This window comes from Zootoca vivipara, chromosome 6, assembly GCF_963506605.1.
Source record: "Zootoca vivipara chromosome 6, rZooViv1.1, whole genome shotgun sequence".
Lineage (NCBI taxonomy): Eukaryota > Metazoa > Chordata > Lepidosauria > Squamata > Lacertidae > Zootoca > Zootoca vivipara.
In genome coordinates this window covers 8,659,759-8,687,267 of record NC_083281.1, presented here as the reverse complement: position 1 = coordinate 8,687,267, position 27,509 = coordinate 8,659,759, and the positions used below count along the sequence as shown (strand labels likewise).

At 43.4% G+C, this 27,509-nt stretch overlaps 2 protein-coding genes across 7 annotated transcripts in view; both read right to left on the bottom strand.

Annotated features, from left to right (window-relative positions):
- The window catches only part of KDM4B (lysine demethylase 4B), a 203,598-nt gene extending 186,358 nt beyond the window's left edge, over positions 1 to 17,240 (bottom strand). For all 5 annotated transcript variants that reach the window (XR_004692781.2, XM_035119108.2, XM_035119112.2 and 2 more), the window contains exon 1: positions 16,946 to 17,240. The gene's annotated coding sequence lies outside the window, so the exon portion shown is untranslated. The remainder of the gene's footprint in view (positions 1 to 16,945) is intronic.
- Positions 17,241 to 20,537: 3,297 nt separating this feature from the next.
- The window catches only part of UHRF1 (ubiquitin like with PHD and ring finger domains 1), a 32,002-nt gene continuing 25,030 nt past the window's right edge, over positions 20,538 to 27,509 (bottom strand). For both annotated transcript variants that reach the window (XM_035119103.2, XM_035119104.2), the window contains exons 12-17: positions 27,268 to 27,430; positions 27,028 to 27,165; positions 26,070 to 26,175; positions 24,706 to 24,863; positions 24,249 to 24,347; positions 20,538 to 21,803 (exon numbers count right to left, since the gene is read on the bottom strand). In XM_035119103.2, the coding sequence (XP_034974994.1) occupies positions 21,657 to 21,803; positions 24,249 to 24,347; positions 24,706 to 24,863; positions 26,070 to 26,175; positions 27,028 to 27,165; positions 27,268 to 27,430 (811 nt within the window). In that variant the 3' untranslated portion in view covers positions 20,538 to 21,656. The remainder of the gene's footprint in view (positions 21,804 to 24,248; positions 24,348 to 24,705; positions 24,864 to 26,069; positions 26,176 to 27,027; positions 27,166 to 27,267; positions 27,431 to 27,509) is intronic.

Sequence of the window (27,509 nt, the reverse complement as noted above, 5' to 3'; positions counted from 1 at the left end):
TCTCCGTCTTTCTTTTTCTTTCCTTCTTTATTCCCTTCCTTCTTTCCTACTCTTCTTTCTCTCCCCTCTTTCCTTCCTTCCTCTCTCCCTCCCACTCCCTCTTTTCTTTCTTTCTTTCTTTCTTTCTTTCTTCCTTACTTCCTTCCTTTCTTCCTTCTGTCCTCCCCATATTTCTTCCTCTCCCTCATTCTTATTCTTTCTTTCCCTCTCTACTTCCTTCCTTCTTTCTCCCTTTCCGTCTTCTCTCCCTCTTTCTTTTTATTTCCTTCTTTATTCCCTTCCTTCTTTCCTACTCTTCTTTCTCTCCCCTCTTTCCTTCCTTCCTCTCTCCCTCCCACTCCCTCTTTTCTTCCTTCCTTCCTTCCTTCCTTCCTTCCTTCCTTCCTTCCTCCCTCCCTCCCCTCCCCTCCCCTCCCCTCCCTCTCCCTCTCCTCAGAAACATAGGATGCTGCTTTATACTTCTGGCCCTTAAACCCTGGAACCAGGAGAGCAGCTCCAGTGAGTCAACCTCAGCCAGTCCCTTTGGTGAAGGGTGGTGGCTCACTGGCAGAACATCTGTCCTGCATGCAGAAGGACCCCAGCATCTCCAGGTACCAGTAGCTCTGCAAAGCTCCTGCATGAAACCCTAGCGAGCCTCCACCACCCAGTGCAGTTACCAAAAATCATTTTTCAATAAATTGTACAATAATTGTACATTTGAATATCTACTTGCCATTATTCTGACTATGTTTCTGCTTTCAGAGCTAGTTATTACTTACATTATTACAAAAAAAAGTAATAATTGAATGCAGTGACAATAATTTATGATAATAAAGAGTGGACACATAGTCCTACAGATACAACCGGCCCTTTGAGGGTGACCAAACTGCTGATGCGGCCCCCGATGAATTTGAGTTTGACACCCCTGCTCTACAGTGTGATCTCATTTAGAATGTTTGTTTTAACTTGTATTCAGAAAACAAAGCCAAAAACTCTAAAACTGCCAAGTTTGCCTAATCCTGTATTTGCAATTGCAATCCATTCACTGTTGCTAATGAAGCTAGCAAATGTTTGTTTGTTTTTTTGAATAAGGAAACATTAAACACTGGAGGGGGATCCAGGAAAAAAAAAATCTGCCCACATTCTAGAAAAGCTACATCTTTGGATTCCTGCACATGCTTGAGAAATAGGGGGCTACTGATATCTTCAATCTGACTAGCATTTTCTTACAATAAACTATTTTCAGACCTCTTATTGTAATGACAACTGACAAAGTAGGGTGTGATCTTCAATCCAATATAAAAAAAAACTGGCAGTGACCTACCACCCTCTGAAGTAATCTTAAATAAATAAATGGAACTTTATTTCACAGATACAGAAGTTATGTTTGGATAGCATCATGACAGATCCAAATAGTTGTTAGATGGACAAGTAACTAAACAAGTGAGAAAAGCCAAACTACTGTACATTTTTATATTAGTTTACACAGATCTGAGGAGCCAGTCAGAGTGCCGGCCCGGGCTTCTCCGTCTTTCCCCTACTGTTGCTTTAAATCTCAGCTGACTTCATGTCAGCTTCCCCAAGCCCTTACTCCACCTCTCTCTCACTCCATCACAAGGTAAGCTGGCTTCAGAAGGAGGAAGGAGGAGCCTGTGATCGATCCCAGAAATCTCCAAGTTCATAGCGGTGATAAATGTGGCACACCAGGTACCAATATCTGTTTTACATCTTAAATCCTCCTGCTGTTGTCTCTTGCTCACCACTTTAGGAACACTGCTATATAATTTGAATGTCTTCTTGTATGCCTCTTTTATTGGCACTACCAATGGTCATTATGAAGATAAGAAGCTTTGGCTTCCATCTTAGTTTAACCAGAGTTTAGCTGCTCTATGCTTGAAAACTTAACTATATCTAATCTTAACTATTGTTTGTTGAATCAACAAACAACCCAAAATCATCCCAACTTCTTAAGCTATGGTTTGAGCTTGGCTTCCTTCAACATAACATACTTAAAACCACTGACACTTTTTCAGGTTCAGCTGACATGACAGGGTGTGGTTAATTAAAAACAGAAGTGAGAACTTGCAAGTCCCTCACAGCCATGCAGAGGAAGCATACGAGCCTGAGATTTGTTATTGTAACGGTAAACTATGGTTTAGCAATATATCTGAACCCATCCCACTATAGAAGCTAGAGGGGATGGCGCATTCAGTAGAAAAGATGTGAAATTGATAGGTGCATATGCAACAGTGGGTGACAAAGCATTTGTGCAGGGAAGCTAGGCAGGTACACCTAATGGATTGGATTTTGGGTATTTTGGACATGGGGAAAGCCTGACAAACATCTTTATGTTTCCTGTATGGGATGCGTGGTGCTGTGGTCTAAACCACCAAGCCTCTTGGGCTTACTGATTGTAAGGTCGGCAGTTTGAATCCACACAATGGGGTGAGCTCCTGCCAACCTAGCAGTTCGAAAGCATACCAGCATGAGTAGATAAATAGGTACCACTGTGGCAGGAAGTTAAATGGCGTTTCTGTGTGCTCTGGCTTCCATCAAGGTGTCCCGTTGCACCAGAAGAGGTTTAGTCATGCTGGCTACATGACCCGGAAAGCCGTCTTCAGACAAACGCCAGCTCTCTCAGCCTGAAAGCAGAGATGAGTGCTGCACCCTATAATCGAATTTGACTGGACAACCGTCCAGGGGTCCTTTACTGTTTTTTACCTTTACTTATGTTTCATATGTGTATAGGTTTATATTTTGAAAGAAAAGCAAATTAGAGTTTTACACACTAAAAACCGCTAGTGAGATATGCTGCTTGAGACAAATATGTAAATAGCTTTGATTTAGTTGTAAACACAGACAGTTAAAGCACCAAAATATCATCCTCAACAACACAGACCCAGGGGTGGAGCAGGCGGGGGTGGGGGGGCGGTACACCCCGGTCACCGCCCTGGAGGGGGTGTCACTCGGGGCTGTGCCCCCACCCCATGATCAGCGCCTCCAAAGCCGCGCGCCTCGCTCAAGCTACAAACTGCAGGTAAAAAGCCCGCTCAGTGCGGCAAGTGCGCCACGCTGAGCGGGCTTTTTACCTGGAGTTTGTAGCTGGAGCGAGGCGCGTGACGATACCCCGCCACGTAACGACACATGCATCGTTACATAACATGCATGCGTTGTTACGTAGCGACACCGCCCCAACCGGGTGCATGGCAATTTGTCACCCCGGGTGTCGTGGCGCCTCGCTACGCCGCTGCACAGACCTCCTTCCCTAACTGTGCACATGAGCAAAGTCAAATTTACTTCACCTATTTTTAGAGCGGGGGAGTGGGAGAGGTGGTAGCAAACACATGACAAAATTAATGCCACTGTTGGTTACATAAACAGTCCTCCCCCCAAAAAACCCGCTACCATAAAAATTTTGTTGTTGTTTAGTCGTTTAGTCGTGTCCGACTCTTCGTGACCCCATGGACCATAGCACGCCAGGCACTCCTGTCTTGCACTGCCTCCCGCAGTTTGGTCAAACTCATGTTCGTAGCTTCGAGTTACAGTCCTGCAATTATTACAGTCCTGCAATTATATTCTTCAGTGATTGATTCATTCAGTCTCTTTCTCTTCCTCCACATTTTGACAATATACAAATGCAACCATTTTCTGTTCAGCGCTACAAGCTAGTCTAAAAGCCATTATTGTATTGTACTGCCTCTCTAAACTCAACTTATTTGCACTCCTGGTCACAGGACATGCTTTCAGGCTCTCCAACAGTGGGTGTGACATACTGACCCAGATTCAGAGCTTTACTGCAGATGAATGCTAGCAAGTAAACAGCTGTGAGAAGAGAATAAGCAATTGTATAAGGGGGGGGATTATCTAAAATGCTTCATAAATTCATCTTCAAAGAGGTCATCTTACAATAATCTTTAACTACATCAAGAAACCTGGATTTAAAATAAAATCTTCACCCAACTATATAAATTGTATATAAACTATATATACGGTAATTCCATTTATGAAATAGCAAATTATTTAAAGTTCAGCTGCTTGGGGGGGGGCATGCTATTCCAATAGCCAGGCAAATATCCTTAACCACCTATTCTTGGACTACAGGACACAGATAAACCGCATTGCATAAAGTTAAGAATCCCTCCATGAAAATTTTCAATTTTTCCTGTGCAGGCAGGAAAAAGACATAAGCTAACCTCTTTATTTTCTTGTTTCCATTATGGTATAATCCTTTTGCAATACTTACTTCCCCATCCTAGGATTTAATGATGGGATAAGTTTGCGACATATTGAAATACTTTGTACTAAATATATTTCAATCAAAATACTAAAATTTAACATTTATGTTTGTTTCTTTTGTTTTTCTCTTCTCTTCATTTACAAGATAGCTATAGGCAGAGAAAAGTAAATATAATTTATATTCAACAGTTTACAGAAAGCACGAGACATAAAACCAGACCTAAGTAAAAACAATATATATACACTAAAATCACTTTCAGGACCGTCTTTCACAGGTCTAACAAAGTTTTTCTTAATGTATATCACAGAAATGTAGAGTTGGAAGGGGCCTCAAGGGCCGTCTAGCCCAACCCCCTGCAATGCAGGAATCCCCCAGTTGTCCCTGGGTGGTCTTGATTCAACAACAGCTGAGTGCCAAGAGTCCCTTCAGCATCAGAGGGTGCGTGTTTGCAAACTGTAGTGGTACTTCCATGTCCTTTAATCGATATACAGTGGTACATCTGGATATGTACCTGATCCGTTCCGGGGTGCCATTTGCACCCCAAAAAGTATGTATCCAGAGCGATGCTTCCACACATACGTGAAGCGCACAGAAGAATGCACTTGAAAAATCAACTGCTTCAAAACTATGCTTCTATCATACGCACATGCATACTACAGTTATATTAAGACTAAATGTGTGTTTGTTCGTCTTAAAGTTTCCCAAATACCCCAAGAACTCCCAATTTCCTATGTGTGGGGGCTGGATGTAACATCCAGTAAATATATTATTATAATAGCCTCTTTAAATTTTAAGTGGGAACACTGTGGCAGTGTTAGAAACTGAGGTGTATGAGCTAGGAGCCAAATGGCTCCTGGAACCTGGGTTGCAGGTGCAAAAACAGAATGGGTAGTCACCAGTGCCCCCCCCCCCAATGCAGCAGAGCACTTTCTATTTATTTTTTCTAAATGCATGAACTAATACACAATTCACAGCAGTTACACATTGTTAATATCACATTTTTAATAGCAGTTCTTAATCGGACACCACAAATATAAATGGGAATCAGCCTCAGCAACAGTAGCCAACCATAAGTATTTACAAATACCTGTTACACACAACACAACACAACACACACACAACACACAGAGAGCCCAATATGTTATGTCACAGCTTCAGCAAGTACTGCAGTCCCATTATTGGAAAGACAGCCCTAACAGCACAATCCTAACCATTTCTATACAAAAATAGATCCTACTGAATTCAAAAGGGCTTACACCCATGCAAATGGCATTGGCATTGCAACCTAATTCATTATTTTTGACCGGTACCTCTCCATTCACAATACAGTTTAACATTTTTTGCGGGACTGCCTGTACAGTTGCACCTTCAAAATCCTGTTACATGAAAAGTTACATGAAAGGTTACCTGGCAAGCCACATTTACCATGGCAAACTATGTAAATGTTGATGAATTTTGCATTTTAATATCCAGGATTTGAGAATCTCTTAAAACATTAAAAGATTAATGTAAGCACCATCCACCCTCTCTCCTTTGATGGGTGTTTTCTTGCGTAAATACAGCCAATGGGTCCCCGATATTAAAGAGTTTCCTCACAATACAACAAGGAGATGTCAGACTTACAAAGAGGGCTTTAATGTGTTTCTTAAAAATGCCACAATAATTCTCCTAATATTCAATAATATTCCTCCCAAATAATGGGGGTTGGGGGAAGAGAGATCCTAAAACTCTCTAAAGCAGCCTTCCAGCGCCTCATTATGTAAACAAGAAAGGAATACTCACAAAGTAAACTTGTTGAAACAACAACAAAACAACCTCCCCACTCTGCTTTGATTCCCTCCCCTCTCCCCCCCCCCAGCAAAGCTCTATTTACTTAAAAGCACACCCATACACATCCCTTCTCTTCTGAAATAAGGGGGGGGGTCAATCCATCTCTCTCCTATTCAGGAACCAAACGTGAAGCCGAAAATGGGTCTCCTGAACAGTAGCGCAAAGGCAGAGAGGTACAAGCAGGAGTGCCAACTTGAATAAAATATGGGGGAATAGGCACTGCCCTGCATAATCGACCACATGACGCCATGGATGCACACCATTTGAATGGCAATGCCCATCAACTTGGAGGGGTGGACCCCTCAAATATTTTATTGGGATGGTGTAGACCCCTTGGCCCCTAGGAGTTGGCTCCTATGGGCAGAGGGAGAGGAGGGGGTGGGTTAAAACCACATGCAAGAGCTTTGCAGTTTGTTTGTTTGTTTGTTTGTTTACTAAAGCAAACAGGGGAAACACAGCCCAGAATAAGTAAGGAGGTAGTACAAGAATACTTGGCTAGTTTAGATGTATTCAAGTCTCCAGGGCCAGATGATCTACATCCAAGAGCAGGCATGTCAAACCTGCGGCCCTCCAGATGTTTTGGACTACAATTCCCATCTTCCCCAACCACTGGTCCTGCTAGCTAGGGATCATGGGAGTTGTAGGCCAAAACATCTGGAGGGCCGCAGGTTTGACATGCCTGTCCAAGAGTATTAAAAGAACTGGCAGAGGTGATTTCAGAACCACTGGCAATAATCTTTGAAAATTCCTGGAGAACAGGCAAAGTTCCAGCAGACTGGAGGAGGGCAACTGTTGTCCCTAATTTCAAAAAGGGGGAAAGAGAGGACCCAAACAATTACCGCCCAGTCAGCCTCACATCAATACCAGGAAAGATTCTAGAGCAGATCATTAAGCAAACGGTCTGTGAGCACCTAGAAAGGAACGCTGTGATCACTAAAAGTCAGCATGGGTTTCTGAAAAATAAGTCATGTCAGACTAATCTGATCTCATTTTTTGACAGAATTACAAGCCTGGTAGATGAAGGGAACGCTGTGGGTGTAGCCTATCTTGATTTCAGCAAGGCCTTTGACAAGGTGCCCCATGATATTCTTGTAAAGAAGCTGGTAAAATGTGGGCTAGACAATGCTACCATTCAGTGGATTTGTAACTGGCTGACTGACCGAACCCAAAGGGTGCTCATCAATGGCTCCTCCTCATCCTGGAGAGTAGTGACTAGTGGGGTGCCACAGGGTTCGGTCTTGGGCCCAGTCTTATTCAACATCTTTATCAATGACTTGGATGATGGGCTTGAGGGTATCCTGAGCAAGTTTGCAGACGACACCAAATTGGGAGCGGTGGCTAATACCTCAGAGGACAGGATCACACTTCAAAATGACCTTAACAGATTAGACAACTGGGCCAAAGCAAACAAGATGAATTTTAACAAGGAGAAATGTAAGGTACTACACTTGGGCAAAAAAAATGAAAGGCACAAATACAGGATGGATGACACCTGGCTTGAGAGCAGTACATGTGAAAAGGACCTAGGAGTCTTGGTAGACCACAGACTTGACATGAGTCAGCAGTGTGATGCAGCAGCTAAAAAAGCCAATGCAATTCTGGGCTGCATCAAGAGGAGTATAGCATCTAGATCTAGGGAAGTAATAGTACCACTGTATTCTGCTCTGGTCAGACCTCACCTGGAGTACTGTGTCCAGTTCTGGGCACCACAGTTCAAGAAGGACAAGCTGGAACGTGTCCAGAAGAGGGCAACCAAAATGGTCAAAGGCCTGGAAACGATGCCTTATGAGGAACGGCTTAGGGAGCTGGGTATGTTTAGCCTGGAGAAGAGAAGGTTAAGGAGTGATATGATAGCCATGTTCAAATATATGAAAGGATGTCATATGGAGGAGGGAGAAAGATTGTTTTCTGCTGCTCCAGAGAAGTGGACATGGAGCAATGGATTCAAACTTCAAGAAAGAAGAAAGTTAATTTCTAACCCTACACTATGGTCCTCCTGAAAATGTGTAGAATGTAGATTGCAGTATACTGCAGACTGCTTTATTAGGTCAGTATAAATGTGGACCAACCCTGGATCAAGCTCTCCTTCGCTGGGCTCCAGCACATGAGGGAGCTATGGATGTCAGCTTCCTCACATGGTGGTCCAACACAGCTCCACTCCGGGGTCAGGCCTGACCCAGGGCAGAAGTGGCAGACTCCAGTGTGTGAGTGCACTGTCCAGTGGGGCCACCCACCCCCCCGCCCCAGGCAGCAATAAGAGACACCATGCCCCTGTCTCCACCACAGGAGTTGCTTAGTGTTCAAATGTGCTTCTCCATCTTGTGTCCTTGAAAGTGTACAGTATATTCTTCCTCTCTCTACTATCTCCAGCCACTCAGAAAAAGGTGCACATTGATAATAATAGAGATGCTGCAGACTTTTTTCCTTATTGGTGGCGAGATGTTCAGTTGTATGTTTATATTTGATATTGTGTTGTTTGTATTGTTGAATGACTGGCCCAAGGACACCCAGTGAGCTTCATGGGTCAGTGGGGATTTACCTTGGTCTCCCAGGTCCTACTCTAACACTTTAACCACTGCAACTCTCTGCTTTCCTTTGGAAATGACTAACTTCCCTCCCAGTATTTCCTCCCCCCTTTGCCCCTCTGCCTCTTCAAAAAGAAAGTCAAACAAAAGAGAAAAGTGGTGATATTGGCATAGCTGCCAAGTCTCCCGTTGAAAAATGCGGGATCAGCAGCGGTGCAGCAGCGGAAGTCACTTCTACACATGTCTGGACATGCATAGAAGCAACTTCCAGTGCCGCTCTGCCCGATTTCCGGTGCCCAGACATGGGCAGAGCGACACCCGAAATGGAACCTCCCTGGTGGGTAGGAAATCCGGGGGATTTCTGGGATTTTTTTCTATTCGGGATAACAGTGGGGAACTGATTAAAATCCGGGGCTTTCCCGCGAAAAACGGGAGACTTGGCAGCTATGGATATTGGTAACACAAACCACTTTAGATTGAGGCATGAGCCCTCCCTGCCCACCAGATGGAAGAACAGTTGAGTGCTGGAGGACCGGCTCCCTGCTGCAAGGTCCTTTCTACCTAGCCTAGGGTGTGTGGCCCAGACTCACACACACCAGCTACAAGAGGCTCCTGGAAGGCCAGAGTAGCATCTGCTACTGTGAGTGCTGAAGGACCTGCTCCCTGCTGCAAGGCCCTTTCCATCTGGGCAGGGCCCAGACTCACTTCAACGAACTCTTGGGTTTAGGGGCTGCTATTGGTTTTACTGCTCCAGCTGCCGAAAAGGTTTTTAAATGTTTTTAAACAGCTTTTAATCTGTGGGGCTTTAAATTTTGGTTCTTTTGTTTTGTTTTTATTGGGTTGGGGGTTGGTTGGGGTAATTTTAATTTGTGTACAACTGTAAATTGTTTCTTTTTATCATTATTTTCTATTGGTTTACTGGTTTACTTTATAGTTGGCATAATATATTTTGTTTTTAAGGGGAGAAGGTCAGGGCTGCCCCGGGAGTGGGCCCTAGCCAACAGAATGGCTGGTCCATTCTGACCTTACATTGACACGTTTTCCCACTACCGTAGTTCCAGCCCAATGGGTTATCATAAATGCGGTAAATGTGTATCTTGCCCTTTTGTTCTAGTTACAGGTAGGTAGCCGTGTTGGTCTGCTGTAGTTAAAACAAAATAAAAAATTCCTTTCTGTACCGTAGCACCTTGGAGACCAACTAAGTTTGTCATTGGTATGAAGTGTGCAATATTTGGCTTAATATTTGGACTGTTTGATTATTTTATAATTCAGAATGTCTTTAATGTGGCCTTTATTGGATAATTAAATTGGAAAACTGAGTATTTTTTTTATAAAAAAAATGGATTCCCTCCCTGAGCTGCTTCAGGTCGTGTTGGATGTTCTCCTGGAGATATCTAGTCTGATGGTCCTAGGGGATTCTAACATCCACGCTGTCCCTGAATAAATCTGGCCCTACTCATAGCCATGGGCATGCCTTAGATCTGGTGTTTACCTCTGTGGATGATCTGACATTAAGTTCCAGTGGAAGAAAATAAATGCCAGGGTCAGATCATTTCCTGGTGCAACTAGATTTCTCTGCAACCCTTCCCCTCCGCAGGGAGGTGGGACCAATTTGAATTGTTTGCCTCTGCGAGTTAATGGATCCAAATGGCTTCCAGAGAGTGTTGAGGGATATATTATTCCATATTGATGGTCTCTCAGCTGATTCTCTGGTGGCCCGCTGGAATATGGAGCCAACATTCCATGCAATTGGAGAGGGCACTTCAGAGCCACACAGTTAATATGGAGCCTGAATGGCCCTGCAGTTTTCCCCGAAGGTGAGGGTGATGAAACAATTGCTGAGATGGCTAGAGCAGCGGTGGCAAAAAAAAAACACCCACTCCTCACTCTAAATCGGACCAAACAAGAGTTAAGAGTTCCATGTTGAGACTACCAAGTGGCGATAGTGATGGCAAAGAGGATTTTCTTCGCCACCTCTATTGCATTTGCGGAAAACAGGTCCAGGAGACTCTTTCAGCTTGTTCATAGTCTAAAACAGGGGTGGCAAACTCCCAAGAGACTGTGATCTACTCACAGAGTTAAAAACTGGCAGTGATCTACCCTCTTTTTTGGGGTTCGGGTCAAAGTTGTTGAGTTTTTTCAGGGAGAAGGTAAAATGTTGAGCTTTTTTAGGGGAGCCACAGTTGTTCAGCTTCTTTGGGGGGAGCCAATTATCTACCAGTGATCTACAGCAGATGTCCAATGATCTACTGGTAGATCACAATCTACCTGTTGGACATGCCTGGTCTAAAAGAACCACCTTTGCCATCTGTGTCCAAAAAGCATCACTTGCAATAATTTTGCAAGGTTTTTTGCAGCTATAATCACTCAAGATTTGGAAAAAGCTAGACGCCACTGTGGTAGCAGGGCCAAGGCAGGAGTGTGCCAGAGCTCTGCCTGGTCAAGTTGTATGGGATCAATTTCAACCTGTTACCACAAAGGATGTGGACAGGCTTCTTGGACAAGTGAAACAGACCACCTTGATCCTTGCCCGTCCTGGCTCTTAAAAGCAAGCCAGGAAGGGCTGAGCAACAGACTCTGTGGGGTAATGAATGCTCCCCTCTCTGAGGAATTTTCCATGGACTCCTTTAAAGAAGCTATCATCAAACCACTTCTTTTTAAAAAGAGCTCCTTGGAGGAAAGGTGGTACATAAATGAACGAAATAAATAACAGTCACAATACTATACACTAGCTCAGTTGGTTAGAGTGTGGTGCTGATAATGCCAAGGTTGCAGTTTTGATCCCGTATGGGACAACTGCATAGCCTTGCATTGCAGGGGGTTGGACTAGATGATACTCAGGGTCCCCTCCAACTCTATGGTTCTATTCTATTCCCAGCAGCAAAGTAAAAAGCACAAATATAACTGTAGAAACAAGAGACAATGCCAACAAATGTTCCCACAACAACCCTGGCAATTCTGTTGCCACCCACCAAACAAGACATTGAGCCCTGACCATTTTACACTATGCATAGCATGCAGTTGGTGCACAGTATGTTAGCGGGTGGCGCATTGGGATGCGAGTGGTGCTGTGGTCTAAACCACAGAGCCTAGGGCTTGCCGATCAGAAGGTTGGCGGTTTGAATCCTTGCGACAGGGTGAACTCCCGTTGTTTGGTCCCAGCTCCTGCCAACCTAGCAGTTAGAAAGCACGTCAAAGTGCAAGTAGATAAATAGGTACCGCTCCGGCGGGAAGTAAACAGCGTTTCCGTGCACTGCTCTGATTCGCCAGAAGCGTCTTAGTTATGCTGGCCACATGACCCGGAAGCTGTCTATGGACAAACACCAGCTCCCTCGGCCTACAGAGCAAGATGAGCGCGCAACCCTAGAGTCATCCGTGACTGGACCGAACGGTCAGGGGTACCTTTACCTTTACCTTTATGTTAGCTCTACCATTATATAAGCATTGATCTTCAGGCAAAGGTACAGCTATTGAAAATGTGCATCAGTGCTTGTGCAAGTAATAGAAGGATTTTTTGGTCAGTTCCCTATCTGACCATCTGTACTTTATTTCTATTTACATCTATATATACTATAAAGCACACTCAAATTTTCTTTATAAATTAAGCTCACAGAGGCTTACGAAAAGTTCAGTAAACAAAAGAAAATAGTCAAAATTCCAAAATAATTTCAGGTAAGAAAACCAATACCAAGATAAAAATAGGAATGCAGAAATTTCACCCACACTAAGAAATTTGGCAAATGAAAAAAGTTCTTAACTGCTTTCTTGACACTTAAAAACAAGTGTGCCAACCAAAGGTCCCTAGAGAGCCTGGGTGTTGCAAATGAATTAAGGCTAGGGCTTCAAAGGAAGAATTGGGAACAAATGTTTCTTTTGTTAATTGAAGTTCAAATCACCTGCAATGGACTCCATCCACTTGTCAAAGTGGTCTGTGGAAGGCTGGCCATTTCTGGATCTGGCCTTCTGACTAGGTCAAGTTGCCCTATGGGAAACTTTGCTGGATCTTTTTCGTCATATCAGCAAAGTGACCTTCACTTCTACACACAGAACTCCAAACAGAATGCTTTCATATTCTACAAAGCATTTGCTTCAATATATATAAAGCAAAACGTGTTTTTTTAATGGATGAGCGTCCTTTTTTTTTCTTTTTTTTTTGCAAAAATGCAAGTCTTACACTATAAGAAAACAAAAACACTTGCTATATCTAACCACACTGGATATGCTTGTGTGCTCTCTCTTCCTTTTTATTTGTTCATTAACAGCAGCAGCTGTGTAGTTAGCAATATTTTTCTAGTCGGATGCTCTACTGTGTTACAGTAAACTGGATGCTGGCATTTACTGGTACTGTAGTTGGCCATAATTAGGCTCAAAGTTTACACCTCAGGAGTATGGCTTTTGAAGGGCTTGCATCAATTACATACTGAGAGCAGGATGTATTTTGCTGCTCTTAAAGTGCCAACCTGGATCTTACTAAAATATGTCACATTATCTAAGGTGTCTAAGAATTAACTTTCTCCCACTGTTCCTTTATTTATCTCAAAAGTTGTTGCTTGCTCATTTGCCTGTCAATTGTCTTGTGGCTCAGAGTTATACTTGAGTTGCTGAACTGGCAGCAGCATTAGAAACCAGGCACGTTTTGCAACTGGTGTGGTCTAATTACAATCACGTGGAGATCTCTCGATGCCAGGTTAGCTAGCGACTGACATCTCTATCTGGTTGGTCCCTCCAGTAGGGCTGGGCAATAACTGGTTTTCAACATTGCAATATATCACCAGCTAAACATCACGATATACCAATACTATACAGGTGAAACTCAGAAAATTAGAACATCATCGAAAAGTGCATTTATTTCAGTAATGCAACTTATTATTTTTTATTTTTATTTTAATTTTTACAAATACTTTCTTTTGGAAATTCCACAGTAATAAAACAAATACCGGCAGTTACAATAATACAAAAATAAACATCGTTATTACAGTTCATTAATTACATTCCATTTATAATTGATCCGCCTAAGGACAAATAATTACAACAAATAAAAGCTTGACATATCTTGCTTTGCATGTCATGCATCTATCTCATATATTGGTTTCACCTTTTAAGTTGCATTACTGAAATAAATGCACTTTTCGATGATATTCTAATTTTCCGAGTTTCACCTATATATCACAATGTCTGAAATAAGGATGGAACTATGTAGTGGCATTGACTGGCTTCACAATTTTTCCTGCATCATTATTTTTGCCGGTGCCTGCTCTTGTGAATTGCTGCCCCCTGAATGAGATGGGGAGAGCTGAGCCGGCAGTTAACAGGGACTGCAGGAATCAAGAGAAGCATTGGTTGGCTTCACAGTTTTTCCCACATTGTGATTTTTGCATCACACACACACATTTGTGATATATTGCCAGGTCAAAAATTACGAAACCAACATTATGATATGGACTTCAAACCAGTTTTGGACGATATATTGACATATCACACAGCCCAACCTCCAGCTTTCTGAAGCAGGTAAGCAGAAGAACTTATTTATTGCATGTACATCTGAAGAGAAACCAGCTGCCACATTTAGTGGGCAGTCACTTTGAAGATGTCAAAGGGGGATTGGACAAATTAATAGAAGATAAATTTGTCAGTGGCTAAAAGCAGTGTTAGAAACTCAGATATAAAAGCCAAGTGCCAAATGGCTCCTAAGGCATATTTTTCAATATGACTTTTTAGTTCCTAAAATTCATTCTGATTGTGCAGATAAAATATAACTGATAGAATTCTATAGGATGTGGTATTAATGTGTGAAAACAGTCAAGATCCAGTGATCCCTAGGCATACAGTACACCTCCAGATAGTGGAGATGTCAGGCGCCATCCTGGCACCTTCACTTGATCGCAAGTGGTCAATAACCAGGTGCAAAATGCACCTGGTGCCTGGCAAATCTCAAATGCAGCTCCCAGATAGCACCCAGCAGGTACTTGTTGACCACACTTCAGTGAGAAAGAAAGTTGTGAAGTTGCTTTCTCTTTCAGTCATTTATGTAATAACATCCAGGTGAGAAAGGAGAAGAGGGGTATCTTTTGGTTATAGTACATACTGTACAGTAGTGTCATACCATTGTGAGCAGGCTTTCCTACCTCCCCGTCCCCAAGTAAGACAAACTGCTGTAAACTCTTTTTATAATAGTACAGAAGAGGAGGTCCCCAGATTAAGCCTGTTGCTCCTGCTACACAAAGACAAGAATCTTGTGGTTCCTCTCTCTCCAATTCATTATCATCATTGTTGTTTTATTAATTGCCTTGTACAATGTACAAAACAGCAAAAAAAAATTACACACAAATAGCTGATACTTTTAGAACAAAACTAAAACAACACAATATAGACTACTATCATCATCAATTTATATAATATATTACCAGATTTACATTCACCACACTAACAGTAAAGACAAAAAGCCCCACAGGCAACTTGAAAAAGAGTAACAATCTCAAATACAATTACTGTATTATGAATAAGGTAAAAAGGTAAAGGACCCTGGACAGTTAAGTCCAGTCAAAGACGATTATGGGGTGCAGCGCTCAACTCGCTTTTCAGGCCAAGGTAGCCAGTGTTTGTCAAAGGAGACTCACTGAAATTAACTGATCCAAATTAGTCATGCTTTTTAATTTCAGTGGGTCTGCTCCGAATATGAGTGGATACAACCCATAAAAAAACCAATTACCATTTAAACCATTAACTTCTAACAAACTTTTCTACTCAGACTAGGACTACTATTAAAGAACCAAAGTTAGCCATCTTCGCTTATTTCAGTAAGTCTCCACTACAACTATGATGCACTCTATTCATCGTGTTTTATACATATCCAAGTTTCACTCAGACCAATCGAAATGATAGGCCAAAAGCTAGTAACATTCATTCATTTCCCCGGGTCTACACCAGGCATCCCCAAACTTCGGCCCTCCAGATGTTTTGGACTACAGTTCCCATCTTCCCCGACCACTGGTCCTGTTAGCTAGGGATCATGGGAGTTGTAGGCCAAAACATCTGGAGGGCCACAGTTTAGGGATGCCTGGTCTACACTGACTAACACTGGATAAAACTTATTATTATATAACACCTGTGTCCAGCTAAATTCCATTCAGAGCAGACCCCCTGAAGTGAACAGGACAGGTTAAGACACTTGAGTTACCCAGGTTAAAAGAAAGAAAAAAGAAAAAAAGCAACCAATAAATTCAATAAATAATTTGGTGGGTAGAGTAGGACTTGGTTTAATGTGTGTTTAATGTGTGTGTTGAGGCAGAGGCAGTAAGTTGAGACACTTGGGATTCAATAATACACTATTATATTTATACAGTACATAAATGTGTATGTATTAGTATATATTTGCCTATTATATATGTGTGGGTTGTTTTGGTGTGTGTATAGGGATATGTGTGTGTGTGTGTATCCCTAATATATATGTGTGTGTGTTTGTGTATTCAGTTTCCCTTTTATTTATATGTGGGTGTGTATATCCCTGCTATATGTGTGCATGTGTTTGTGTATGCAATTTGCCTCTTATTTATGTGTGCGTGTGCATGTTTGTGCATGCAATTTGCCTCTTATTTATGTGTGTGTGCATGTGTGTGTGCGTGCATGCAATTTGCCTCCTATTTATATATGTGTGTGCATGTGTTTGTGCATGCAATTTGCCTATTTATGTGTTGCGTGTGCATGTGTGTGTGCATGCAATTTGCCTCCTATTTATATACCGTATGTGTGCATGGGTTTGTGCATGCAATTCCCCTCTTATTTATATGTGTGTGTAGGCGTGTATCTATTGACCTGCTATTGACCTGACCCCTGAACTCTCCCCTCCAGCATTGGAAATACATACAACCCTCAAAACACCCCACAAACAATACAAAGAGGCAAGCGGGTCTTCTAGTCACGCCAGAGCGTGACCCAGTGCTGCAAATCCACTTCTGTCTCACATGCCGGTATGTTTTATTTCCAAAGTAGGGGGGAAGGCAGGGCAGTGTTTGGGGGTTTTGACTTTCGACATTGATTTCCCCCTCCCAGCTCACCCAAAACTTATGATTTGAGGGGGGGGGCGTCCCACGAGGGAAGCGGTACCTGCGCCCCTTCCCCCTGAGGTAAAAAGAACGAGCGACCACGACCGCCTCCCTCACAGAAGGACCTACGCACGGCGCTGAGGCGGGGCTTCCGTTCCGAGGAGGGACGCGGGCGGCGGCGGAATCCCCTCCCCCCCTCTGCAGGCCCGGCCCCCTTTCCCTGAGGTAAAATAATAAAGCGGTAACACCCCCCTCCTCCTTCCGTCATGATAAAGAACGACAGCCACATCAACACCTCCACCCCCCCCCAGCCGCCTTCGCAAGGCCCTTACCACACTCGCCAACACTCTTGGCCCTCGGCCTTCCCGGAGCGGCCGGTGCTGGCAACGATGACGACGCTCCTGCTGCTGCTGTCGCAAGGCGCCGCCCCAGCGGCCTCCAACTCGTCTCCCTCGGAGGCAGCTTCGGGGGTGAAACAGTTGGGGCTGAGGGATGGGGGGGAGGGGCGCCTCCGCGAGCGGCCGTTGCCAATCTTCTCCTCCTCCAACGGCCGAGGAGCTCCCGCCCTCCGCCGCGCGCGAGATTGGCTGGCCGCTGGCGATTGAAGGGCAGGCGCGAGGACCAACTCCGGGGGAAGGAGGGGGAAACACCACCACGGTTGGCCACGCCTCCTTCTCGTTCTTCTTCAAGCCACGCCCTTTCTTTTTTTACCGGTCAACCCAATAGCAAGAGCTCTCGAGCCTTTTCTTTTTTTTCCTCTCTCCGACTCCGGCATTGGTTGAGCCGCAGAACCAATGAGGAAGGCGGAGGAAGGAGGTCAGTGGCAAACTCCGCTTCAGATTGGGTAGAGGGCGAGGCTTAAGGTAGCCCACGGGACACGCCCTCTTCTGGGCCCTCCTCCTCCACTCGTACTGGGCTGGATGGTAAAGCGAGCACCGGCGGCCTACGTGAGGACGTGCACACACAATCAGCGGCAGGAGGAGGAGGGGGCTGCAGGGTTCTGAGAACCAATAAGGGAGGGGCCGGTGGCCCGGCTGGCTTCTTTTTCAGCACCAGCATCGCGGGCGCCCCAGAGGGGTGGAGAGAATTGGTTTGCAAATTAGATCAAGAGAAGTTCTGCACCCTTTTCCCCCTCCCCTCTCCTCTTCAACGCCCACCTCCCGCAATCTGCACCCCACACCCTTGGCACAATGCATTGTTATTCAAAACATTTCTATGAGCAAGGAGCGGGCAATGTAAATATAAATGGGGGCCGAAGGTCACTACAGTACTGCAAATCACAAAAGCATGCTTTTAAGGCTGCGGGGCGGGGATCATGGGCTTTGGGACTCTACCAAGGATCGCCCAAGTTCAAATCACGCACCTGGCAAAGGCGGCAGGATGAGCTTTCGCTAGCCTAATCTCCCCTTCATACAGATATAGAGTACTGAGCGCATGTATGCGAGCTGGAATTCTTTGGAAGAGAAGGGTCCAAAAAAATGCAGAATATATATATATTTAAAAAGTGGAATTGGCTCAGAAGGCAAGGAAAAACATGGGATTATGGACAGGTTTCAGAAGGAAGGGTGTTTCATCTGGAGATAGGTGGGGTGGAGGCGCATAGGAACCCTCTTCAAATACTTGAGGGTCTCCTACAGAGAAGCCAGACTAGATCAAATGGACTTAACAGCAAGGAGGGTAGACTCAGTTTAAGATATGGAGGATAAAAAGCAATTCAATAGAGCCTATGGGGAGAGGAGATCTACATGCTGGAGGTGTTCAAGCAGATGTTGGATAGCCACCTGTTGAAGAGTTTAGCTCCGACTCCTTGATTTATCATCTTACCCCTGCTACATTTAATCCTCACATCAAACCTGCGAGGTGGGGTAGGCAGTGTGATGCCTTGCAGACTTACTCAGAATTAAGCCCCACTGTGACCAGTGGGTTTTGCTCCTAGGTAATTGTGCACAGGAATGCAACCCAGAGCAAACCTTTTAGTGACTTCCTTCGTCAATAAACCTCCTGCTATCAGAAAACTCTTTTTCAAGTCTTTAAAAGGTACTTGTTTCCAAGTAAGCCTATGTATGGAAAGAGGGGCTTTGCTCAGACAAAAACTGTCTCCTCTTCCCCAAAGCTCTACCCCATAGCCTTGTTTTAAAAAGAGAATGTGATCCTCCAAGTGTCCTTAAGACTACAGCTCTGACCACTGCGTTTTAAAAATCTCTCAGCCAAAGAGTAAGCCATTGCCCCAACACATAAAACCCACTCAGCCTGCATGCATTTGAAGGAGCCCCTTGAATCACAACCAAAGCCAACCAACTGGAAGTCTAAGGAGTTCACATCTTATGATGAACAACTGTAAGCAAGAAAAGCTCCAATTCCAACAGACCCTTAGCATCTATCCTTCTGTGTCCATTGGAAATTACTCCTCAGGACAGGCAACCTTCATATTTTAAGAGCCAGAATTGTCCCTCAACACTTGATAGCAACTTTCAAGCTTTACTAATCTTGGCCTTGGAAAGTACAATGCTCTCTTTCTGTTTCTGTAACATAACTATTCTTTTCAGCCAAAGCTTCCACAAGCTGGTGCCTTCCATATGTTTGGGGTTACAATTTTCATCAGCCTCAGCCAGCATGGCCAATCATGGATGATGGGAGGCATAGTCCATACGAGGGACAGTAACTTCTTGATCCCTTGCAAAGGGACTATGGGATGCAGGCAGGGGCTGATGGGAGTATTATTATTAATAATGACATTTATTGGTCCCTTTTTACCAAGGTGATGTTATAAGAATTTAAAGGCCATATATAAAAAAATTAAATGTTCCTAGCTGTATAAATAAACCACATGTCTGAAACCCCACAGATTAGGTCCTGAACAAATTGACCTCAAATATTTCTCTGCAAGGTCAAAGTGGGAAACTTCCCCATTGTCTCTTTTCTCACAAATCCTGTCCTCACAAATCCTGGCTTAAGGGCACATTCAAGATAAGAACAGGGTGTGAGCCTAGCTTCAGAAATTAAGTAGTTATAATAACAAAAGAGTGCCCCAAATCCAGATAATGCAATCAGGTAACTTGCCGGACAAGATAAACAACGCACTTTCTGTTGTAGACTGCCTTTTCTGTCCCATCTGGGGGTGGCCTTGGGCTACACCCCTTCTGTGATATATGTATGATGTTTCTGGCGGTGGTCTTGGACTCTAGGGTGGGCAATTTAAAATGTCTATATAAGGGTGGTCACACCTCTGTTCTGGGTCCTCCTCCTCTCTCCTGCGTGTGGGGGAGCACCCTGTTGCAACTGTTAATAAAGATCAGGTTTACTAGCTGCTTTGCTTCTCAATAATCTCTTGTTGGTCTCTGTTATTTTCTCCTACCGATAGAGAACCTACAAAAGGACTCTATATGGGCTCTTGGATACCCCATAAGGAAAAAGGAGCAGCTTTTTTTCTTATAACAGTGACTCAAAGCAACCTACAATATATAAAACAAACAAATACATACATAACAGAAAAAGGGGAATTTAAAGATAATCCTATACAGTATTTAAAAGGAAGTTTTAGTCTGAAAAACATGGAGGGCACCAACTTGGGCACAGTCTGGACCTTTATGAATCAGTTAGTTCTTCCACAACAAGCGGTGCAATCAAGAACAACAACAACAAAAGTTTTAAACAAATTTATCTTCTCACCCTCCATGAAATTGCTGCTACTGCTAGCATTTTTCCTCAATTTGTAACCAGTGTTCATTCCACATGCTAAAACAGGCAGTCAACTATTTCAAGATAAGGTTGTCAACTCCTTGATTAAGTGTGGGGTAGGAGGAGCAGCAGCTAGACTAAAAGTTATCTAGATCTCTAGCCACACAGATCTAATCATCACCAAACTCAAAACTGAATTTCAAAATTTAATCAGGCACATTCTCTTTGATACGAAAACGTATTTTATTTTTGAGAACTTTTGTTTGTACAAAACTGTGGCATAATTCAAAAGTCATAAAAGTTTCCAAACAATATTATACATTTATAAGGAGGTAAAGAGGCTAAAAAAAGTTAAACAAGCATTATTTATTCCAGTCTGTATGATGTGAAGAGTGATTTAGTATCAACTCTGTTTTATCCTGAGGTATTAAACTGTAAAGTTTTGGTACTGTTTGAAGCAAGAATGACCAACCACCGAATATACAACCAAGCCTTTCCATTTCAAAGCTGGTTACATGTCTTATTTCCCATTCTAAGAAAGATAAAAAGGAATATTCAGACATGCACACAGGACACTGATCTAAAGCTAATGATCTAGAGCAGCGGTAGTGACATTTTTGAATCCCAGGAGCAAAAATTTGTTGGCAGTTTAGAAAATTCAGTGCTTTTCCAATGTTCAAAGCTCAGTCTTTCACAGCAAAAAAAGCAGTAAAAAGGCACTTCCAAATGGCTTTTGTGTGTTCCCATATGGCACTATTAAGTAGGAAGCAGCACCTGGCTGATTAAATGTGGAGACTGAGGTAGTAACTTTTACATAAAAACTGTTAAGACAAGTAACCAGTAGAGAAGGGGGCTTTTAGTAAAGAACGCCAACACTCCAAGAATCGAGGGGTCTCAAATGATCACTGTGGCGGGTACTAAACTGACAACAGTAAAAAATGCTGTGATAGCAGTTTTTAAAAAATGCTGCCACAAAAATATCAAGAGCATCAAACTTAACAGTCAAAAATCCATAGATCAAAGAGATTGTTCTAGCAACCATGCCATGTACTAGGTTTTTAGTTTTGAAAGAAAATGACACCCCATTTTTAAAAAAACTGCAATTCTGTAGATTTTAGTAGCACACAATGAGAAATTTGCAATTCCTATAACCATGAAGGTTTCCTTTAAAAAAAAAGATGCAATCATTACTACAAAAATACATAAGCAGGTTCCTCAACCTTTATAGTTTTCAGGGAAGGGAGACAACAGTGACAGCTTTTCTAAAAGGCTATTTATTTAAATAAAACCCCGTCAAAAAACCCCACAAGGTTTTGCTTTTAAAATTAAAAAAAATCTTAATGAAATTAGAAGTGCTTTTTGGAATCACCGTCCATTGCCATAGCCAGGGAAGAGCTGGCTCAGGAGGGTCTGCAGCAGTTCATTCACTTGCATTGTATAGTTTTTGCCAAGATCATAACGGCAGGCTGGGCAGCTGTAGACTTCTGCTCGGAAGGATCGATCTAGGCAGTCCTGGGGAGAAAAAGAGAGATCAAAGAAATGGGAATTTTTAAGACCACTAGCATAACTAAACAGGGACATAAAACCCATCCACTTAAGGTTTGCCATAGCTATTAAAGTGCATCTGGTTTTGGGTTTTGTTTATTGATTGCCAAAAGCATGAATGCCAATAGGAATGTAGTATGTTTCCTTGGGGGAAAATACAGCTACTACTTATGAAAGGCTAGTAGACCATTTCCTTTGCATGAAAAATCACTGGTTCAATCCCCAGAATACCCAGGTGGGGCTGAGAAAGTCACCTGCCTGGAAGCCTGTAGAGCCACTACCACTCAGTATAAGACAAAACAAAAACTATACTTTTGCAAATATTCTTTGATCCCTGCATTAAGAAAACAAATTTCTAATTTAAGATTCTAGACTCTGCGGAGTAATAATAATAATAATAATAATAATAATAATAATAATAATGAATGGGTGATCAAAAGATACCAGTTATCTTTACACTGAACAAGAGATCACAAAGATTCAACCCTTCCCCCCACACACACACCCCTTGCTGATTGCAATGAGAAATAGAGTGCTAACCCACATCTAAGATAACATCTTGCTTTAATTAAAACATAAGAATACTCTGCTTTGGTGATAAAATTGCCAACATTCACACAAACTGCAGCAAACTTAATTCTGATAAAGGGCAATAAGGAGGACCCTGTGTCAAGCCAGCTATGCTAATACTTTTATTGTTCTGTAGACTTGGTATATCAAGTTTGTAGTAAACAAAAAAAAACCCCAGCCTGTGTTGAGAGGAATTATTGCTGAAACTTGTCTGTCCTTTATTAAATGCAGTACCAATTAAACCCGCCTGTTTTTGTGAAGGGTGATGAGAATTCTTCATCACACACAAAAATGATTTAATCACCACCCTGAGATAACAGCTAAAGTCTATACAGAAACAAGGAGCACCAGGATATTTCAGTCACACCCTATCCAGCCACCTGCAGGTCACAATCTCGCTCTATTCACCTTAAGTTCTACCCTGCAACTATTTGCATCATCACTAATCCCAGGACAAAAGCAATGACCCAGTATTGCCTGAGGGAGGTATTCTTTCAGCTTGCTTTAGCTGACAATTAACTTTTTGAACAGAGTCAAGGGGATCTTACCAGAGGGCATGGAACCTTTTCACAGCCCTATCACAGAGTAAGGAGGGACAGAGAAAGATTAGACTACAGATCTCAGTACAGCACCTCCTTTCTGCCCTTAGTCTCTTGCTATTCACAAATTAGTGTGACTGGCTACCAAGAGCCAGTCTTACACAATTAGCTTTTTGCTGCTTCCTTTTAACAACCTTCAGGAGACGAGAATCCCAATACTGTAATTCTGCAATCTCGACTTAAGTAGGACCTTCCCATTTCACATTAAATATTACAGTGGAAGATAGGAGTGTCCTCTTAGAACAAAATAAAAAAAATTCCTTCAGTAGCACCTTAAAGACCAACTAAGTTTTTATTTTGGTATGAGCTTTCGTGTGCATGCACACTTCTTCAGATACCTTAGAACAGGTTAACAAATCTTGCAAGATACACAATTTTTGTACTTTATTCTGCATGCAGCCACCCTGTAGGGCAGGGATGGAAAGCTATGCAGTTCCAGGACTCCAAATTCCATTACCCGTATTCTTGACCACTTGCAATGTTGATGCGAGTTGCAAGTCCAACAACAGCTGGAGGTGCACTGGTTCCCTGTCCCTGTAGAGTTTGGCTCCGCCTACTGGTGACACCTTGTTCACTCACACAATATTGCACACCCTAGAACAGGCGTCGGCAACGTTTTCCGGTCATGGGCCAGATCATTGCCACGGACACTGGTCCGTGGGCCGGACACACTCCGCACTTGCGCAGAAGCGATTTCCAGAAGCGATTTCCAGAAGCGAGGTTGCCGATGCCTGCCCTAGAACAAGAGTGGGAACACTTTTGGCCCAAATCTCTATCTGTTCTCAGTCAACACAGGACAACTCTGGTGACCTGTGGGAAGGACAACTCAATTGCCTGACATCTTGATGCTGACAGATGATTGAGGGCTGGTTTTTCTCCCCCATAAAGCCCTTTGCACGGTATTTTTCCAAGCACATGACAGCCAGCAGGTTGCTGGACGCTTGGGAACCACAGCACAAGGGGCTTTGCCAGTCCTTTGCTCAGAAAAGGGCAGAAAAAGGGCTTGCAATGCTGTTTTCTGTAGGCAATTGGTTGTGCGATTGAATATTCGATGAGGAACTCGTTTGTGCAACCTATTCAGCTGCTCCACACCTGACTGGACTCAGACCAGGCGAAATTTGGCCCGCAGGCCTAAGGTTCCACACCCCTGCTTTAGAATGTTTCCAGAGCCAGTCAACATGTTTCAAGTCTTAAAAATTATAGGAAGAGTCAATGGCAGTGAAAATCAATGGCAGCTCCTCACCTTGCATACATTGTGCTGGCACACCGTTGTTATTGGCCGAAACACCACTTCCTGACAGCAAATGCACAGGAAAGTTTCTTCCACTTTGTTGAGGAATTTCTGCCATGAAAAGGGAGATAGAGGAGTTACAGTAGTGCTGCTTCTGTTCTCCTATTGCTTAAACATTAAATGGGCCTTTTCTGCAGGGGCTCCACACTTGTGGAATGCTCTCCCCAGGGAGGCTGTAAGCTTCCCAGTTGCATGGTAGAGGCAAAGACTTGGTCCCAGCCTCTCTTATTGCTAGGTTTCTACTTTGAGAGAGAGCTTAGGTTTTGTCTTCGGTGCTGCTTTTAATGTGGGAGGCCTTTTTAAAAAATAATTATGCTGCACGTACAGGCAATCTCAAGTTAAACAGAATGCCAATAACCAGTGCTTCTTAACACTGTTTTGGGGCAAGTGGTACTCGCCCCACACTTACCGGGCCGTCCTTAAGGGCTTCTAGTGCGTCACTCCACAACTTTGCATTGGCTTCGTCATCTTTAATAAGGGCCTTCTGCTTGGGAGTGAGCTTGTAGACTTCAACCTTGGTCTTCTTTGGTGTGCCAGCAGGAGAAACAGAGACGTCCATCTCATTTCCTGGAAACAAAAATACATGATGCTTTATCTCAGTTTTATTTTCTGCCTGCGCCCCTCCAAAGAAGAAAACTGTAGACAATTGGATAAGGTATACTGTTACCAGAAAAGTTCCCACTGCATACCCCCCTTTTTTCCTCTATACATCTGTTTTGGGCTACCATGTGCCCCACCACATCTCCCAAGGATGCACATAAAATAAATGCACCCTTATGTCACCCCCAAAGCACCACACCACACATTCTGTCCAGGGAATCCACCCTGTCCCCCTTTCCTTGTTTGCCTGGTTCTAATGGAGGCATGTACCCCAACCTTTCCTCATTTAAGCCAGATACTTTAAATCTAAAACAAGGGAAGCTTGAATTTCCCTATGGAACAGTGTGTAATTCTTACTTTTGGAACCTGTTGGTCATGTGTGCCTTTTTTCATTGTGGGAGACCTTACATCCTCCATAACCTCATTGCCTTAGGTCATGTAGGCTGCTGCCTGTCAGGGGAAGGGCCTGAGAGGTTTTCCTCCCCACTTTTTAGCTTCAATAAGTGTCAACTGTCTTCAAATATTGTACGATTTTGCCCAGGTGTGCGGCGTTCCGGATTGCCATATCAATCAATCCCTAGGACAGGCATGTCCAAAGTTCATTTTGGGGGGCCTAATCCGGCCCACCAGCCGATTTAATTCGGCCCCCGTGGCAGTATATATCCTAGGGTAAAATCCCCCCCCAAAAAAAGCTCAACAACTTTGGTTGGCCCTCACGCATGTTCACTTCATCAAATTTGGCCCTCTCTGAAAAAAGTTTGGGCACCCTTGCCCTAGGAGAACCTATTTCCAGTGTTAATGCTCTGCATAACCTCTGTTTGGAACTATGTAAACCTTGCTAATCCTCAGAAATTTAACACATCTTGACTTGCCCAAGCGCCTGCAACCCCACTTTATGTGTGATATATTTGTGACACTGAGGTAAGGGGATGTCCTCCTTCTGCAGGCAAAAATGCAAACGTTTAAAAGATGTGATACACTTTGTTCTTGGTCTCTCTCTCACCTCCTTGCAAGGAGGAGGGAGCGTGCTGCAGCAGAAAAATAAAGATCTCCCTTGTTTTCACTGGATCCTGCCTCAGCTCAGGTCATTATTCTGTGACTGATAACAAACCTGGGTCTTGTAAAAGAAAGTTAGGCCTTTAAAGGCACACACACACCAATATCAATACCTACCAGATTTTCGCTTTCTTTTCCCTTGCCCCGGGGATTCAATCTCTTCTGTTTTCTTACTGTTTTCTTTTTCTTTGTTTGCAACAGATTCCAGATACCCTTCAGGATACTGAATTAGGAATGAGGAATGGTTAGCCTGTGCATAGCCCTCAGAGACAACATCCCTTAATCCAACACTGTCCACTGATCTGGTCTAATCTCACAGGGAAGCTCTTAGGATTCCTTTCTTCTACCATAAGAATGCTGAGTTGCACCATCTAAATCAGGCTTCCTCAACCTCGGCCCTCCAGATGTTTTTTGGCCTACAACTCCCACGATCCCTACCTAGCAGGACCAGTGGTCAGGGATGCTGGGAATTGTAGTCTCAAAACATCTGGAGGGCCAAGGTTGAGGAAGCCTGATCTAAATCCATCAACCACAGCACTGCTCTTGCTGCCACCAGTGCCAAAGACTAATAATTGGTGTTACACATAACTGCAGCAATGGGAGGTATAGATGTAAAGGGAAATGTACTGCCATGAAATCCAGAGTGCTAATCTGCCTACTGGATGGCACTGGAGTAAAAGCATCTTCCATCAAGATCTAAGCATACAGTATTCCACTGTAACTGTTGAGCTGAAAAGGGGGACAGCTATTTTTTTTCTAATAAAAAAAGCAGCCACTAATTACTTGGGGGTGGTTTTTAGCTTAATGACTGCATGGCTGCTCAAAATCTGAAAGTTTCACCAGTAGGTATCGAACGCAGGACATTCAATGGGCATTACAGGGAGAAAAAATCAAGCACACCTGAACTGGGTGTGCACTCCTGTTCAACTACTAGAGAAAGAAAACAAAGCCAAATAAGTGGCCAGAAGCATAACACAATCCTGAGAGGTTACCTTAACCACCATTTCTCTCGCAGCAGCTGGACTCCTGACCCTTCAAAGGACAATGCTTCTCAACACTCTACAGCATGACTTACCTGCATTGTCAGACCAAGTTTCTTCATTCTCTCCTTCCCTTCCCTGGTCCAAGGGGCTGGCTCATCATCATCTCTCCTGAGCAGGTAGCGCCACACTAAGAAGCCAGATTTCCCTGTTTCAGGCCAATATTTAACAACCTAAAAAAGGAAATGAGAAGAGAGGTTTAAATGTCACACAAAGCTTTCCTAATGAGCCCACCTTGAATCCACATTGCCTTACACTTAGGCAAAAATCCTTACCTTATATATGCCGTCATATCTGTTGCCATCCTTAGGGGCATATTTGCTATGCCTGCCCCCCTTTGCATTCCGCACCACCCTCACTGGCTTTCCGGCTCTCCAGTCCTTAGCCTCTGAGCCGTCTTTATCATTGATTGGAGCACTGCAGTTCAGCGCCAACGCCCTACAAAATAATTTATAAAAAGAGAAAGTGTGTGTGGGAATGCATGGGGAATCCAGCCCTTAGCTCTTAAAGAGATCAG